The sequence below is a fragment of the Vigna umbellata genome, chromosome 5 (genome assembly GCF_029865625.1).
Source record: "Vigna umbellata cultivar VRB3 chromosome 5, Vumbellata_1.0, whole genome shotgun sequence".
In the NCBI taxonomy this organism is placed as follows: Eukaryota; Viridiplantae; Streptophyta; class Magnoliopsida; order Fabales; family Fabaceae; genus Vigna; species Vigna umbellata.
The window spans coordinates 27,959,145-27,976,870 of record NC_142169.1 but is presented as its reverse complement, the minus strand read 5'-3'; the positions used below and the strand labels follow the sequence as shown (position 1 = coordinate 27,976,870).

Below are 17,726 nucleotides of genomic sequence, written 5' to 3'. Positions count from 1 at the left end.
TTTTGCACACCTTCTCAATTTTTCAAAGTAATAATTTCCTTCTCCATCTTTAACCATCATAATCACCTTCCTCCATCATCACTGCACCTTCATTATTCTTCAACTTAAATTTATGAGAAATATTACCAAATGCATATATTGGTGCCTTTGGCATGCAATATTAAGTGCTTAAAAAAAAAAGTAGGTATTCTTTCATTTATGTATTGTGACGGCTCCTTGTTATTAATATTTCCTTTTTCTAATTTTTACTACCAACGATACTCAAATATATAGCAAGCTCGTCTTATCGGCTAATAAGCTTTTTGAAATTCATATTAATTATCAATTTATCAGTCCTTTTATTACTAGTCTTTAATGTAAAATCATTTCGGCATGTTTTATCATGAATAATTTCATTGTCTCAGAAAATATAACTAATCTATTTAAGTTTCGTGTAAATGAAATTTTCATATACATTTTAGAAATTAAAAAAAAAATTAAATTAAACTTATCTAATAAATTAATATAAGCTTAATTTCAAATTTCTTATAAATTTTGTTATTTTTAATTGAGCTCTTATCAATTTTTCTTGATCTAACTACTTAAAATATTTGTATTTTTTATTTAACTTTTTTTAATAGTTTAACATATTTCTTACCTTATCTTATTTACTTATCTTTACATGTAAAATTTTATGATTAATCTATGAATATTATTGCGGTAAAATAAGATATAATTTGTATTACTTTAATTAAGAATACGTTGCATAATAAGATTATCATGTTTTCCATTGACTTTTATGTTCATCTACAACAATCAAGTGAATGTCTTTGTCACTGTATTTACTAAGACATTACTAAATCAGTCCTTATTATTCAACATATTTGTAATGAAAGTAATAAAAATCATTTATAACAATATCACTTTACAATAATTACATAATCCAATTAAGAAAATTAAACAATAAAAATTCAATTGAAAAATATAAAACATTTGAGTACTCAATAAAAGAATATTTAAAATATTTAAATTTATCATGAACTTTATACTTAATTAAGTCATTAATTTATATATCTCTAACTTCCGAAGAAATTAAACAATATAACTTTTAGAGAAATGAATTTATAAGTTTATTTTAGCCTTTTTTAAGTGTTTATGAAAAAAATTATTCAAATAGAGTAGGAAGTTGATCACCTTTTAGCTCTTAATTACTAAGAATGTCTATAAACATGTCTAATGTTGGATAGGAGAATTATTATCCCAAGCTTTTATAACTTGCTTTTAAAGTGATTTTTTAACATAGCAAACACTTTCGTAAGCGTAATCAAGATGGAAACACTTGTATAAAGCAACCATTCATCGTATCAACTTTAATGTATAATCGTTTATGTATAAAGTTTTGTTTCTTACCCAAAGCATCTGAAATGTCACTGGAATGAAACTGTGTGAAGTGAGCAGACCCAATTTTATGATTATAATTAATAGAAGAGGTAAATGAAATTAATCATAAAAAATAAGCAGCTAAAACATGGAGATATAAATTCATTCCTGAACAAGGAAAATTGTACAGGTTCAAAATGGTGTGTGCTCACTGGCTCAGCTAAGACTCTAATGCTTGCTGCCAAAGCTCCACCACCTTTTCTTCTTTCTAGATTCATTTGATGGTATATCTGGATCACCATGGAAAAACATACACAGGATTAGCCAACCAATAATAACCAAAATTTTTGACAAATAAATAAACATCCAAAACGAGGGTATAAATTGGAATCTTAATATGCAGAGTTCAAATCCTACAAACTATCAACACAACCAAGTGTGTGTTCGTTGAAAAGTTTCTCCAAACATGTCATCAATAATATATACATATATCCAACCTTAAATTTTATTAAGGTTGTCAGAGTAAATTTTTTCAAACACAAAGAAGCTTCATGTACCAAGTATCTATTATAACAAACTTCAATCAAGTATTCAAATAATTTCAGAGTTTGTTTGAGACAATTAAAATATGAAAAATACCTCCTTGGGGATAAATGGAGTTGTAGTGTACCTCTGCCCAGAAACTCAGGAAAATCACTGCAACAAAACAGACAAATTAGCCAAGTTGTTCATATGATGAAACTGAAACAACTATCTTAAAATAATTAATACCCAAAGAAAAATGCAAAATCTACTAATGACACCCGACAAAAAATATTATCACAACTCGTGAGTATGAAAAATTATTTGAAACAATTATCTTTAAGATTTCCAACACAATAGAAACAGATAAAATTATAGAATCCTAGTAAAGGCATGTACAAAATTCCTTTGAAAGGGAAAAAAGGATGAGGTTAAATTGTGATCAAGGTTCAGAAAGATTCAAGAAATAATGTGAGGTGAACAAACTAAAGGAAGAAAAAGAAAAGGATTAAAAAGATGAGAGCGAAGAATAAATATTAAAAGAAAAAAGAGTTAAAGGAGAATCCTTTCCCCCGACTCATCATAAAGAAAACCAACCTCCTTTTGGGTTCTCAAAATGAGGAAGTATCTCTATGCAACAGGTGTCCTTGAAAGAAGTCATCACAAATATTCTCACACCATACTGGAGGGAAAAGAAAAAAGAAAATCAAATATATTAATACAATTAAAATGGCATATAATTTTCATAGCCAATTCCAAATATTACTGTAAACTTTGCAATGACAATGTCTACAGAAACAGAATGTAATTGATGGAAAATTAAAAATGGCGAGAAGATTAACAAACTCTACCAGACAATGTCTCAAATAATATACATACTCTTAAAATTCATTTTTTATTTCTTAAATACTGCAAACCTACATTGACAGACTATATTCATTAACACCCTAGTAATATGAAAGGGTATGGCAGTTGAAACTATAAGAACATCCGACAAATGATTCAGTTTATAAGCAGATACAGTAGCTAGGTTATCCATAACTAAATACAATTATCTACTCCTAAGAAATATTAAAAATGATGACTAACAAAATAATTGTAAAGCATAACCATCAATACATTATTTCTATATGTTTGACAAAACATTTTGTCTGTGCAGAGAATTGAATAATAACCGGACCAGAGAAGTGCGACAGAAAAGTATACATGGAAGAGTGATAGGTTGCAGCAGTCATACCGAATCTGCAGCTGCTTGGAGAGTAACATGATCACCCCATTCGCCACTCCTAGTTCCATTTAGGATAAAACCAAGCAAAAAAGGGTCTGTCAGTTAACAAAACACAAACAACTCACTTGTTCGAGGGTGCATGCACGCACACACAGATAGAGAGAGAGATTATTACTTAGACATCTTGTCCAAATAATCATCGTACTCCATGGGAACATATCCATCATAAATCTCTGGGTTAGATTTAAGCTGGTTAAAAACACAACTAAAGTAAGAATCCGAGAATAATTGCACAAACCTATTAGCAGATATTATAAGCCTGATAGGCATAAAAGAAAAGAGAAACATAATACAGCAAGCAACAAACCTGATCGACAACTTGTCGTCTCACAAACTTGTGGTGATCAGGTGCGTGATACAATTGATCAGACAGTGCTCGGAACTAAAGAGGAATAATCATAATGAAATTACATGAAAACTAAACTACTCAAACTATTGATACAGCAGAAAAATATAAATTATTTTTATGTGATTAGGAAAGTTTTCAAGGTAGGTTGAGCAAGCAGTTACGTGTAGCTCATCCAATGTAAGAGCATAACTGTATTGGGCTTTGGCTGCTCAAAATCTGAGGCTTTGTGTTTGTGAATTACTAGGTTAGAAATGAAATATGAGGATGGTGAACAATAGAAGACCAGAAACCTCCAGCAAATGACTTCAGAAATGGAAAACTAACCCGTTTGAAAACTGATATTCAGAATAATGTGGTAATCACATAAAAATAATAGATATTTCTCAAGTTCTCAATAATTACATTCTAAAACAAATTAAATCTGCTCTGACCAATGGATTTTCAGAACATTAAAATAGAATGAATATGAGTTACACACCTGACAATTACCATCGCCATGTACTTTGTTCTCCACAAAGTCATATAACTGCAATCTGTTTGAAATTTTGACAACTTAGTTTGGCATGTCAAAAGTACATCAGATAGAAAAATGTATGCAACCAATAATTTTTTAACCATTGATTTATTTACAAATTCAAAAACAACAAAACAATTCGAAATGAAGCCCGTATGTGACAATAGCTAAAGCTTTACTGACAGAAAAGAAGCAAAAGTGGCATACGTCAAAAAAACAAAGAAAATAGTGAATACTTAGTTACTGGAGAAAAATGATTCACATTTTAACAATTATATTAAGTTTTTGTGACTAATACCTATCCAGAAGCCTTTGATGATCTGAAGTTGCTTCGTCAATTGAAGGAATTTCACCATTAATTTTTGGAACATGCTAAACAAGAAAATGAAGGCATTTTAAGCATTGCATGCAAATACAAAAGTCTTACAACTGATCCAGAGAAATGAACTTTCTTAAAAATATACTACAAGTGAAAGGCAGTAGGTTGCCAATGAAGGGATGAAGTTCATCATTAAAAGAAAAAGGAAAAATAAAAAATAAAGTTAAAACTTTTAAAAGTGAGTGCTTGTGAAACCACATTTTTAGAAAACTAGATAAATTCAGCATCTATTTTGTTCTACTGAAAAGACCACTGTATGGTAGATGACTTAACCCAGAAGTTGCTTCACTCATCAATTAGCATGAAAAATAATGATCTGCAGGACTAAATGTTTCAGACTTTCAGCAACCGATAACTTATCATGACTTTCTTACTATAAATACCAATTAATTTAATAAAACGAAAATGTGAACCAGACAAAAAATCACTATAAGTTGACAAAAGTATAACAAGTGAATTAGCTTCTTAGTACCTAACGAGCATTAAAAAGCATAATTATATCTATTTATTGCTTCAATAGCTGATCCAAAAAGGAATCTACAGAAGCAAAGGAGGCTTAACATACGGGAATTGGTATCATTTGACTCAGTCTCCTCCCAACTTCATTATCAAGTGGATAATTGTCAGTTAGCTCCAATGAATATTCCTCTGTTTCACAAGGACTAGAACATGAACTAGAGGGTTCTCCATCACCAACTGCTTCTTGAGCATAATCATGATCTGCATGTGCAAAATATTTAATTGAATAAACCAATACCCAGTAAAAAGATAAATAAATCCCAAATATACCCAAGAAAAATTAGTTTACATCTTTAATGATACCTCCTGAACAGTAGTTCATCATTGAAGAGTTATGCCAATCATATGGAGGCTGAGTCTCAGGAACATGGAACTGTTGTTCACCTTGCTGAAAATATCCTGAAGATTCAGCAATCTCTAGCTGTGAAAACTCTTCTTGAAGTGTACGGGCAATGATCTCATCATTCTCTACATGGTCGCATTCATTATCATACTGGTTATGGAAGTAGTGTCCATTATAGATGTCTCCAGTATCATGTTGAATTATGTTGCCATAGTATCCAGGACTATAAGCAGGGTCGCCATCAAGAAGATTAAGACCCCACTGAAAAACATCCGAATGCTCATATAAAACCATCTCTAAACATTAATCATGACAAGGAACCAAAAGCCTTTTCTTCTGACAAAGTTGAAATGATTCCAAACCAGAAAGAACCCACCTATACAAATATGCTTAGATTAAGAGATTGGAGCATGGCATATATAACAAATACAACAACATATAGCTAATTAGGAAAAAAATCATAATATAAGGAATACAATTATCACTACAAGAGCAGATTCAGCTTTTCAAAGTTTAACATTAAGGACCTAAATTTAAATGTGTAGAAGTAAATTCTCATGTAGAAGAAAGATAACCACCAAAAAAATGAACTCTAACTTGTCCGTTCAATTTTTTAAATCCAATAACAGAACTGTCATAACAATTTAGCATGCAAATTTTATCAAATAAACAAGCATACCCTACATTCTGCACACCATACATGAAAATTTAAAATTCAAAATTTTAATCGACATTAATTGGACCAAATTGAAACCCTCCCTCAACATCCTTTCATACAAGTATAAAGAAAAGAAAAGCAAATCAATGCAATGACCAAGAAAGTATACAATATTCCCCTTGTAAAAAACCCGAGTGAAAGCATTCTCCACGTTAAACGCCAATAGTAATATACAATCCCGCAAGGATAGCTTCCCAGACATTGGCCAATAAGAAGTTAACTAATTGGATTTGTTCATAAAAGTACTATAAAACTATATATGATAATCGCTTTCAACTTTCAACTTTGAACACCACCCAATATTATTACATCATCGAAGGAAAGACAGTCCACTTTGCTCTCCTTTTCAATTTGAACGAATCAAAATGCGCCTCCTCCGTGGATCTTATGCGTCACAAATAAAAAATCACAACACAAAAGTATAAACACTCCTCCATATTCTTCGTTCATTTTTGTGAGATCAAACAACTATTACCCTACACCTCGAGATTACCGCTTGCACCAATCTAAAACTAAACAAACCCAAATATTTTCCACGCCAAGTAGTCCAATCCAATAACATGCAGAGAAGGAAACACTGAAAAATAGAGTGAACAAGAAATTGAAAAGCCCAATGGAAGTGGGTGATGAAAAAGAAGAGAGATAAGAAGTTCCCCACCTTCGATTCAGCGCCAACTGAATTGAGAAAGCGCAAAGAAGAAGAAGAAGGAAAAAAGGGGTTGTTGAGGTGAAATCACTGTTCACATAGGGAAGGTACAATCGTAATAGATGACGACGATGTGCATTGAATTGAATGAATATTTATGATACGAAGAGGGAAATATATATTGAAATTAATTAAATAAAAAAGAGGCGCACTTCAATTCACGCGTAACGCGCTTATATACGGTTCGCCACGCCGTTAAGGTCGAACACGTTCGTTTATTACTTATGCTGTGTTTAATTGTACTACTGTTTCTATTTTTGTGTGTTTTTTTGTTTTGATCACACCCATGATCCTCGATCCTGAAAATCTCCGAACGGTGATGCTCTTCGTGTGTCGGGGATCTTGGGGAAATTTTTGTACTAATGACCGTTTATTAAGGGGTGGGGCTGGGTGTGGATCGAATCTGAGACTGTAGAAAGAAAACGACGGCTCAGATCTGTTGCGCAGTGAAAAAGACAGAGAATCAACGTCTCTGATTGGTGAAGCATTCTCAGAAATTTGTTTTCAAATAAATAAATAAACTTTTCGTTTTCTTTTACCTTTCCCTCCCTCTTTTCTGAAAGTTCAGTCTTCCATTTGGATGCCGAAGATCTAGCACACTACTTTCAAACTTTTGTATGCCTATTGTTCGTAAAACGTAATCTGGAAAAAGAAAGTGAAAAGATTTTATTCATAATATAATTAAATAGAACAATTTCTTTTGTTTTGTAGATAAATACTTTATAGTATCTTTAGCAATTATTTCGGAGAAATCATAAAAACAGGGAATTCAGGAAGAGTTGCTCTCCCTTGAACCTTTTAAGCAAATAATTCTTTTTTTTTTAAATTGTTTGAAAATGAGGACCCAACAGCATAAATTCAGTACGAGATGACGCACTCATATTTTATTATAACATAGTTTTATTTTAGTTTCTGTGTACTAAAATTGTACCATGAACATTTTTCTTACCAAAATAAAACCAGATGGTTAACACAAAGAAACTCAGAGTTTTGGTTAATAATGGTAATGAATCAGGATTTTAGAGAATTGTAGAAGTTTTAATAATAATGTCCAAGTTAAGTCTTCTTTTATAAATAGTCTTCAAATTTTAAGCTTTGATAAATGTTTATCTTTAGTCATCTCTTTACCATCTGGTTGAGTGTTACATGTAAAAAACAATTTATGTTAAAGTAAGTGTTTGTTCGAACATTGTAGCAATAAATGTGTAAAAAAAAATTATCCAATTATTAAATGTTAAATTTATATTTATAGATATTGATATGAGATTCGGATTAATGTAGACCTAATTACAACCTCAACAATTTCAACAGTAATAATCTGAGTTGATATAATTATTTTTACTTTTAATTTTGTTTATAATATAACTTATCAGTGTATGAATCATTTCATGAGATAAAAGAAGTTATTAATCGGTCCATTGCTTAACCGAGGGACCATAGTATACATCTTTCATTATTTATCATATTTTTTTATAATTTCATTTTATTTCTTTACAGTTTTTTCTTATTTTATCTGTTATATAATTTGAGTCTATTTCATCAACTATCTTACAACAACAAAATATCATAAATATTTATGTTGGCCACACGTAAAATATTAGTTACTACAATTTAACTTCATGGAATTATATAAAACGTTCAAGATGGAAATGAGAAGTTACTACTTTAATATTTCTGTTGTTATTCAATTTTGTATATGATTTTTCTAACTTACAAGTAATATTTTCTTTCTCTTAACTTCAAGCAGTTACGTGATCGAAAAATTATTTCCTATGAAAGAAACTCTGTATTTATTCTAAGGTCTGCACTGGCGGGCGGAATATCTTGCAACAAGGAACATTAAATTAATTTTCAATTGCATTTTTTTTTGTAAGTTTTCGATCTTTGTTGAGTTTAAATAATAAAAAGAAAGTATTTTAAAAATGTTATGTAAGAAACAAAGACCTAACACGATTATTAATAGTCGGATATTTAAACATATTATTCTCATATATTTAACTTTTAGATGTATAAAAGGAAAAACCTTATTGAGAAAAACAAAACTCATGTCGATAATTTCTAGATTTGGAAAATCAATCTCTTTGTTGTTATAATTGTTTATATTTTGTAGAACTTTTCTTATCAATATTTGGTGTGACTTTGCAAAACTCGTAAATAATTAACAGGAAATTCAATTTTTTATAGAAAAAAAACTTACAAAATATAAAATTTAACGTCAAAGTTAGTATTTAATCAAATTCAGAGAATTGGATTACTATGACAACTTGTAAAAGACATTTCTAATGACGTCCACGGAAAAATCACATATGCAATGACGAGAGCAAATCAATCCGTTCAATTCAACCCAAATCCAAATCAAATTGATCATTGTCCATACGTTTCAAATAAAATGAAATAAAATTTTTTGAACATGTTACTATGAGCTCATAGCTGACCGAACGGTAAAGGTGCAGAAGAGTCGGCCGACCAATGATACCTCTCAGGTCAATGAACTGATCGATAAAAACAGCTCGACCGATTATACCTCTCAGGTCAATGAACCGATCGGTAAAATCAGTCTGATCGATGATACCTCTTAGGTCAATGAACCGATCGGTAAAGTTAGCCGTTAAGGTAATCAATACTAATAACTGTCGGGGAGTTAATAAAAATAATTGTCATTTATGGACAATTAATATTGTCATTCATTGGTGGTTAATGAGTCAGACCTAATGGTAAGCTCATTATAATTTATAAATATTTGTTTGGCAAACAAGAGAGGTCACTTTTGAACTGAACTTTGAATTCTGATAACTAAATCTTGATTACAAGATTATTACATAAAGTCATTGATTTGAGCGGGAGTGTCTTTTGCAGGCACTCCAACATAATAAATATAATAAGAAAAACTTGTCTCAAAATACAAAATTCAAAAACTAAGAATTATTACGTATAAAGTTTTTTTTTTTTACATTTTAACTTGAGTTTAGCTCTTTTTTTTTACCATAAATGTTTCCCCATGGAAAATGAAAGGAAAAGCACTTTCCTTTTTCCTTTAATTTTATCCAGAAAAAAGCAAAGTAAAAGTCAGAATATTATGCAATCAAAATAACTGTTCTCATAGTTATTTTCCTTAAAGTGACAGGACATACATGATCAGATAATATTTTTTAAAATCACTTATTTTTGAGCAATTTAAAAAATGAGAATAACATAAATTTTTGTATAAATTATTTTTTTAAAATATTTTTTTAAGGGTTGATAACTATTTCTTTAAGGGGGTTCATTTTTTTGGGTTGTTAGAATGCAGTAATCAATTAATGATGATAGTTAGGTTTTAGGTTTTTCTGTTTTTCCCCTCTTTGCATTGAACCCTATATTTAGGGTTCCACTTTTCTTGCTTTCAATGTGTTACAGAATAGAAGAAGAAAAAATATTTCTACAGAAATAAAAGTTTGAGTTTCTCTCTTACCCGTTTTTTCCTTTGTTCTTCATCTGTTCTCGCTCTCCCATGGCTCAGGTCTGCTTCTCCCGCAGTAGAGGAAATGTTGGGGGCTTTCTTTCTCTCGCATACCATTTCTAAAACATTTAATAAATTGTAAAAGATAAATTTTAATTTATAAATAAGCCAAATTTTATTTTAGAAAAGTCGGTATAATTTTTCTATGTATTAACATCATATATATAAACTAGCTTTAATTTATTATACAATATTTATCCAAACATAAATGAATAAGCTACCTCAAAAGATTATATCATTTTAATAGTACTTTCTAAATAAAGGTATATAAAAACAGTTAGTTATGCATGAATTATTTTCATTAAATTTATTAAAAATTTAACTTAACCAACAAATTTAAGTTGGTAAACTCTATTATTTATATGGAATTTTAAATTCAACTTTTACAAACACAACATTAATGACTTGTACATGGTTATCAAACATGGCTTCCAAGTTAACTCGGAAGTAAACTCGTTTTCTGCATAAACTTGGTATAATTGACTATGAAATCGGTAGCATCATATAGAATCGCGAGTTTGAAATGATTCTGCGAGCTTGAAAATGAGAAAAATTAAGAAAATTGATTGCTACAATTCTTTTTTTATTATATATTTAATGAAATGCATCAAAACTAATAACAATATCCAAATATTTATGTTTTATAATATTTATTTTTATGAATAATATATCTATAAATTTTATTTATTTAAAATTATATCATTTTGTAGACTTATTTAAATTAAGATATTATTTATATAATTTTTTTTATCTAAAATAAACTCTTGCAAGTTTATGAACTAGTCGACTTTACTTTAGTGACACGAATTTACATAAACTCTCTTATTTATAACCTTATACATCATCTATTTATTTCAATTGGTGCTAATTATACATTTACTATGGAAATGTGTATATTGTGTTGAGAACAACGTTAAAGATGAAATATGTTTATGCATGTAGGACCCTGCAAAATCTGTGGAGAACTCTCATGGAAGTAGTAAAACCAGAATATCTTGATGAAGATTTGTTTAAAACTATAGCTAGACTTTTACAGCCATTTTCTCTTGAGTGGTTACTTTCCAGCAATTATGATTTCTCCGAAAAGTAGAACAGATAGAAGCAGCACTAGTGTCAGCCAAGATGCCTACAGTGTCTTCCATGGAAACCTATAGTCTCCCATGAGATTCATAATCAATTTCCTCAATTGCCTTGACAAGACAGAAGCACCACCCATATGCTCCCACGTGCCAGATTTATACACATCTCTAAGATCAGATAAAAAGGCTGCACATTTTCTGTCACAACATGCCACTGTAAAATATGCATCAGTTCTTACCAATCATAGCATGCTTCCAGTTATGAAGTCTTCTCTTTGTAATGAGTTCATAAACAGCTATACACATTGACATGAAACTTCCAGCTCTAGCTTATTCGTGACCTGCATGTCCTGTGTTTGGATAAACATTGATGAGATTATGTAACAATTAGTAAGTTCTGTGTAATTTGATCATAACCAGTGTGAGATAAGAACTGTCTAAATTTTTTTTAACTCAATCATTCTTTTAACATATAACCAAAACATATAAAGATTTGTCTAAAATCACTTAACTAATATTCACTACAGTTTGGAGAATTCAATGTTAATTACAATCAGTTGATTAGTATAAACGGCCAGCATTTTTGTATTGGGAGCATATTTGATAAGATTAGTTTTAGGAGGGCTTTTTAAGGATCAAAGTTTTTGTTTTTAAGAAATAGTTTTCGGTAAGATTATTAATGCGATAAAAAAAGTCTTTTTTAATCTGGGAAATAACTTTTTTCTTTTCATCATAAGTAAAATCTTAAAGCTTAGCAAATAAATTATTCATCCTCAATGTTGGGTCATTTTACATATAAATTCCATTATTAATAATAATTTCATATTTATACAGTGATTTGATTATATAAGTTTTAAAAAACAATTAAAACTGAGTTATTTTAAAATTATTTCTCACATAAAAAACTATTCAATTGTTAATGGATTCCCCTTATGACTTACTAATAATGGCTGGATGCTGCTGCTTGGAATTTAGGCGATATTCATGTCAGAAAGGCAATGAAACCCTTTTTTACTTTGGTTTTAAGTCAGGTACCATTGATTGTGACATTGTTACATGATGATTTGATATAATATTAAAAACTTACACAGACAAAATCAACATATATAAATAAATTATCAGAATAATCATTCATGCACATTTTAAGAGCACACAAAATATCTCAACAATCACAAGTTCACGTCATTTTAAACCTATATCAGTTCAACCAAAGAAACTCAAGGATAAGGTGATTTCCAAGTAGGATTAATTTCTTGGCTTCTGATCTTGGGCAAGAATCATTCATGCATTTTATGCATTTGTTGCAGAGACTGCAGAACTTCCAGGGACCTCTAACAGAAGTAGAAAAATTACAAGATGAGGCTAAAGATTAATTTAAAACCATAGCTAAACTATTTTACATCAGAAACCTGTCGTCTCTCCTTAAGTTCATAAATCATCGCAGAAAATTTCCTCAATAACTTGACAAGAAAGAAACACCTATGGTACTTGGTAAGTGGTATGTGATGGCAGATTTATACACATCCTATTAAGGGAAAAGTTGCACACATTGTTTATGGTAGCATGGCTGGAGACACCATATCATGCATGAGCTCTTGTCTAATCATGAAGAAATTTTGCTCAGGCTTGACGGCTTTAAATTGCAATAATCAACATGTTCTAACAAGCTTTGGTCTCCACATCCTAGCAAACCAATTACTTTCTCCAGGCTTCTGATCCATGGTCCGTTTCTTGTTATTTGTTTCAGTATCCTGGGAAGTTTCCACTCTTGCCACACTCCTCAAGGGCAATGGTGGACTGGAACGGGGTGAGGAAGATTCTAACATCCCATTCACCATTTCCAATACCTCACTCATCTTTGGGCGATTCTTTGGATTTTTTACCAAGCATCGGTTTGCTATCATAGAAAGTCTATGGGCTGATTTGAAGATTTGTTTCTTATCTAGTCTTGGGTCTAATATTAGTTGAAATTTTCTCCCATCTGATAGGTATGGCCTTATCCATTCCAAGAGCTTCTGCTCACCCCTGGGGCGATTTCGATCTATAGGGCGCCTACCGGTGATGAGTTCATAAAGGAAGACACCGTAGCTCCACACGTCATTCTTTGATGTTAGACGTCCAGTTTGAACATATTCTGGAGATGCATATCCCATTGTTCCTACAACCTGAGAAGCACAGACAGCCATATATGAACACAAGTAATATGGTCATTGGATTCCAATTTTTTATGGTTGGGTGCTGTTGAGCAATATGTTACACACTTGAACAACAAAAGGGGGTGCCAAAAGGGGGCAACTTAACCATCTGCATGCCCATGTTGAAATAACAGTGATAAAATGAAAGCTGAATTTAGATTGAGTATTGTATTAGACTATAGATTATTCGAGTAAACATTAATAGAGTACACATTATTTGCTGTTATAATTTTTGTTTTCTGCTTTATTTAGATACAAAATAGTCATTAGATGGCTTCTAGACTATGTATGTGCTATTGTTAGTTAACTGTAATCTATTAACCATAGCTAGTATCTTTTTTGTACAGATATAATAGCTTTTGTTGACCCTCATAAGGTAGCTTTTGCATCATTCAGAATTAATAAAGCTTCTCCTTTCTTTATGTTATATTAGAGTCTATCTAAAAGGATTACTCGCCATGTTACATACATATGAAGTCCAATAGTATATGAGGAAGTGTATTGGAGAAAACTTAAAATCTCATATCAACTATAGATAATATCAAAATATAGTATATAAATGGATATAATCCTCACCTCACAAAGTGATTTTGTAGGATTGAGTTAGGTCCTAATCACTCTGTAAGAATAATCAAGAAACTAACTCAATTTTTTACACACATTTAGCTTCTATAGATGGTTATTTCTTACGATTTTCAGAACTGAATCAAGATTCATTCTATTATACTTCATATTTTTCACAATGTTATCCAGCCCCACTCGATCTACAGACGACTAAAGATTTACCCCTAGTCTTATATTGAATTTCTCTATTTTCTCATGTGAATTAAAACGATTAAAGGCAATTACCAGTCTTAATATGTTAGCAATATCTATTTAAAAAATCATGGATTAATAGTACACAAAGCCATACCGCTGTTGAGACATGAGTCAGTCCATCCGATGGTCCCAACCTTGCCAACCCAAAGTCTGAGAGCTTTGCATTCCATTGTTCATCCAAAAGGATATTTGAAGATTTGAAATCTCTGAAAATTATCTGCATGATGAGTACATAGTTAGCATGGCATTTACTGCACCGAGATATGAATGGTAAATAAATTAAACATGACATTGATCAAAGTACTCAAATTAACTCCTCCCAGATACCTTTCTTCTTTTTTAGCTAAATTACACTTCTCTTTCATGAGATATGCTTAAATTACAGTGCCTTCCCCAAGAGATTTACATGTTTTATGCTTTAGTCTACTTTAACGTGAACAAGCCCCTTACAACTAGTTTTCTATCTTTGTGATCCTTAGGTGATGTCTAGTAGAAAGAAAAATTTTAGTTTCCCGGTTTTCTGAAATTGGTAAACTATATTTTCTATGCTTGGTTTACTTTAAGAAAAAATAACATCCTCACAAAAAGATTCTTACGAAAGAAGGTAGGAAGCTAACTTTTCTGAATTAAATAAAAATTTTAATGAGAAAAACACCATGTTAGCCTTATTACATCATTTAACACAGTAATGAATTAAAGAGTTTAGGAAATTTCTAGAAACACAGCATGAATATTTCTAGCAATATTTTTTATTAACCAAATAGAATTTAGTCATTCATGAGTATTATAATTCCTACGATTCATGATTCCCATATATGAAAAAATGTATCAGATAACAAACAACCTTTTAGCTTAGTAGGTAGACTCTGGAATGCTAGAAGATGAAATAAAGATTTTAAGTTCCAAAGCCATTAACAAGGGTGTCTAAAAACATCACTTCATCATTTAAAGTCCTAAAGTCCGTGTAAAGGCGATGATAGGATGCTCAAAACTAGCTAAAGTTTTACAGAGGAAAAATGTCCGTGGGAAACTCATTAGTAGTTGTTTGCATTAAATGGACTAACACATTTCATGTCATAAGGGAGGGAGTTTAAATGTTAACATAAAAGAGTGTGAGAGGAAAGTATAGTGTTAGCATCTTTTCGGTGAGGACAGAGTAATTCACCTTTTTCCTTTGGGGATGTGGCCATCTGGGTTATATAAATGTGCAGCAAAAGATTTGTAGACAAAGGCTTATTAAATTGAATAGGAATTTATGAAACTTGTGCCACAAACCTATACCTGAAAACCCATTTCTTCATGCAGGTATGTTAATCCACGAGCTGCATCTCGTGCTATTTTCAATCTCCTACTCCATGAGAGAGGAGCTTCTGATCGATGGGATAAATGGTGTTCCACACTTCTGTTAGGCATGTATTCATAAATCAGAAGCCGCTGGATTCCTCTTTCATCATCATCTGCACAATAACCCACTAGTTTCACAAGATTCGGATGCTCAACAACACCCAGAACATTCACTTCTGTCACCCATTCCCTGTGCCCCTACAAGCCAAAAGTAGAGTACCAAAAATTAAAGCGGAGAAAACAATACATAGAAACAAATAATTCATATCTTCAGTAGCAACCATAGCATGTCAGTGTATTTGGGAACGCACATCAAATTTATATCAACAGAGAAGCTACTCTTCATGGCTTCTGTAGTTAACATTAAATATGTGCATCGGATGTATGCAATGCAAAAATCAAACAACCACTTACTTGACAACAGAAATCTTCCAGCCTCAACTAGGGATAACAAAATGTAAGAATTTGAAGGTTTTTCTCCCAAGAAAATTTAAAGTATGCGATGAAAACATACAGTAAGATGACCTTACATTGGAGAGGACCTAAGATAAAAATAAAAAAAAAGCTACACCCTCACCTGCATTCCCCTTTTACTAAGCTGTTTAACAGCAACTTCAATTCTTCCAGAGGGGACCTCCACACTTTTAATCAATCCCAGGTAGACACACCCAAAGCCGCCCTCTCCGATCATAACAGAGCGACTGAAATTCCTTGTGGCTGATTTCAGTTCAGAAACAGTAAACACTCTGAGGTTGCTGGACCTCTGGGACAAACTGGATATTGCATTCCTCCTGAGAGATTCTGTGCTGCCATTGTCTGAAACTTCCTGAGAATTTAACTCAGAACCAGATCTTCTAATATCACCATACATGGAATTCTCTGACCGGCTCGATGTTGACGGCAAGCCTTTTGGCTCTTCTTTTTTCTCTCCATAGGAGAATGTAAAACACTTCATGGCTGCTGACTAGACTGCATTTTCATTTTCAGAAGAGAATGTTGAGATTTCGATATTCATTTAGAAGCAACATCGCATCCAATGTAAAGACATATATGATGAAGAATCCTCAAATTGAATTCAGAAAGAAAAAAAATTCCTTCAAATAACCATATCATCAAACACCTTCTAAAAAATCCATGTCGGCCTAATTCCCCCAGTCATCAACGTCTCCAATTTCAGATAATCCACATATAAACGTTTTTAATCAATGTTCCATGTTTCTTTTACCCTCAACAAAAGTTAAACAAGTCAGAAGGTTTCAGATAACCAATCACAATCTAGGAAGTAGCCCAATTGACCATAAATACTAACAAAAACTAAGTTTTACTTTTGGGAAATACATAATGAATTTTCAATTTTTTGTCTTTGGGGCGTACCAAATCTCCATATTCTCAGAAATACTGACAGAAACCATCAACCCGTACCAGATAAGTCAAAATTTGAAACTACAAAAGATTAAAAATTGGTAATGAAAACAAAATTTTCTTTTTGGGAAATAAGATTAGAATAGAAAGCGTCCAAATTGGTCATCCATATCACAATCTGAAAGTGTAGAAGCCCAGCACCGTTTGAATCGTATTAAGGATCATATGGGATCAGTTGCATGCACCCTTATACAAAAGGAAAAACTAGAAAAGGAGAGATTTTTGGGGGTGAAACTCACCTCCGGTTGGTGCAAAAAGGAAACTTTTGATCTAACAGAAGTGAGACGTTGGCAGTCCCCTTTGGGTCAAGATTCCGAAGAGGACCAGCACCATTTCATTTGCCTCCAAAAGTGGAGACTTTAGAGAGTGAAAGGAGAAAGAAAGTGTATAAGAGAAGTTTTACACACGGCAGCAGCTGCTGGCTTGGTCACCTTAGTTTACCGAACAAAAGTTCAGCCTAATAAAGTAAGTACTAAACATGTTGAGAAGAAAAAAATAGTGTGAAAAGGGTGTTGTTTTGGATTTGACTATAATAGTAACCATTCCTGGTGTAATCTATGAGCTTTGAGAAGAGTGACTCTTGAATTTAAGAACCTAAATGTTGAAACAATGAGTTTTAAAATCAAAATTAAAATTTAATTCTAATATAATGCTTAAATTATAAAAAAAAT

At 31.6% G+C, this 17,726-nt stretch overlaps 2 protein-coding genes across 2 annotated transcripts; both read right to left on the bottom strand.

Annotated features, from left to right (window-relative positions):
- Positions 1–1,425: 1,425 nt before the first annotated feature.
- LOC124825054 (Cysteine proteinases superfamily protein) lies at positions 1,426–7,002 on the bottom strand. Its single transcript, XM_047297595.2, has 11 exons — positions 6,650–7,002; positions 5,234–5,649; positions 4,977–5,131; positions 4,331–4,404; positions 3,997–4,051; positions 3,477–3,551; positions 3,285–3,358; positions 3,119–3,167; positions 2,479–2,563; positions 1,999–2,055; positions 1,426–1,649 (listed from the first exon to the last, which is right to left on the bottom strand). Exons 2-11 carry the CDS (start codon positions 5,565–5,567, stop codon positions 1,588–1,590), a joined length of 1,020 nt encoding a protein of 339 aa, XP_047153551.1. The 5' UTR covers positions 5,568–5,649; positions 6,650–7,002; the 3' UTR covers positions 1,426–1,587.
- A 5,363-nt stretch (positions 7,003–12,365) lies between these two features.
- LOC148198045 (serine/threonine-protein kinase PCRK1-like) lies at positions 12,366–17,590 on the bottom strand. The gene is made up of 5 exons (XM_088116780.1): positions 17,295–17,590; positions 16,211–16,602; positions 15,571–15,831; positions 14,384–14,506; positions 12,366–13,440 (listed from the first exon to the last, which is right to left on the bottom strand). Exons 2-5 carry the CDS (start codon positions 16,586–16,588, stop codon positions 12,925–12,927), a joined length of 1,278 nt encoding a protein of 425 aa, XP_087972906.1. The 5' UTR covers positions 16,589–16,602; positions 17,295–17,590; the 3' UTR covers positions 12,366–12,924.
- Between the last annotated feature and the right edge of the window lie 136 nt (positions 17,591–17,726).

Coding starts and splice junctions, on each gene's coding strand:
- LOC148198045 (XM_088116780.1), bottom strand. CDS start 16,588: ATGAAGTGTTTTACATTCTCCTATGGAGAGAAAAAAGAAGAGCCAAAA. Junction 15,832..16,210: donor TTAGTAAAAGGGGAATGCAG/GTGAGGGTGTAG, acceptor TTTGGCTTGTAG/GGGCACAGGGAATGGGTGAC. Junction 14,507..15,570: donor ATGAAGAAATGGGTTTTCAG/GTATAGGTTTGT, acceptor CTCATCATGCAG/ATAATTTTCAGAGATTTCAA.
- LOC124825054 (XM_047297595.2), bottom strand. CDS start 5,567: ATGGTTTTATATGAGCATTCGGATGTTTTTCAGTGGGGTCTTAATCTT. Junction 4,052..4,330: donor CATCAAAGGCTTCTGGATAG/GTATTAGTCACA, acceptor AATTTCAAACAG/ATTGCAGTTATATGACTTTG. Junction 3,359..3,476: donor GACGACAAGTTGTCGATCAG/GTTTGTTGCTTG, acceptor GTTTTTAACCAG/CTTAAATCTAACCCAGAGAT.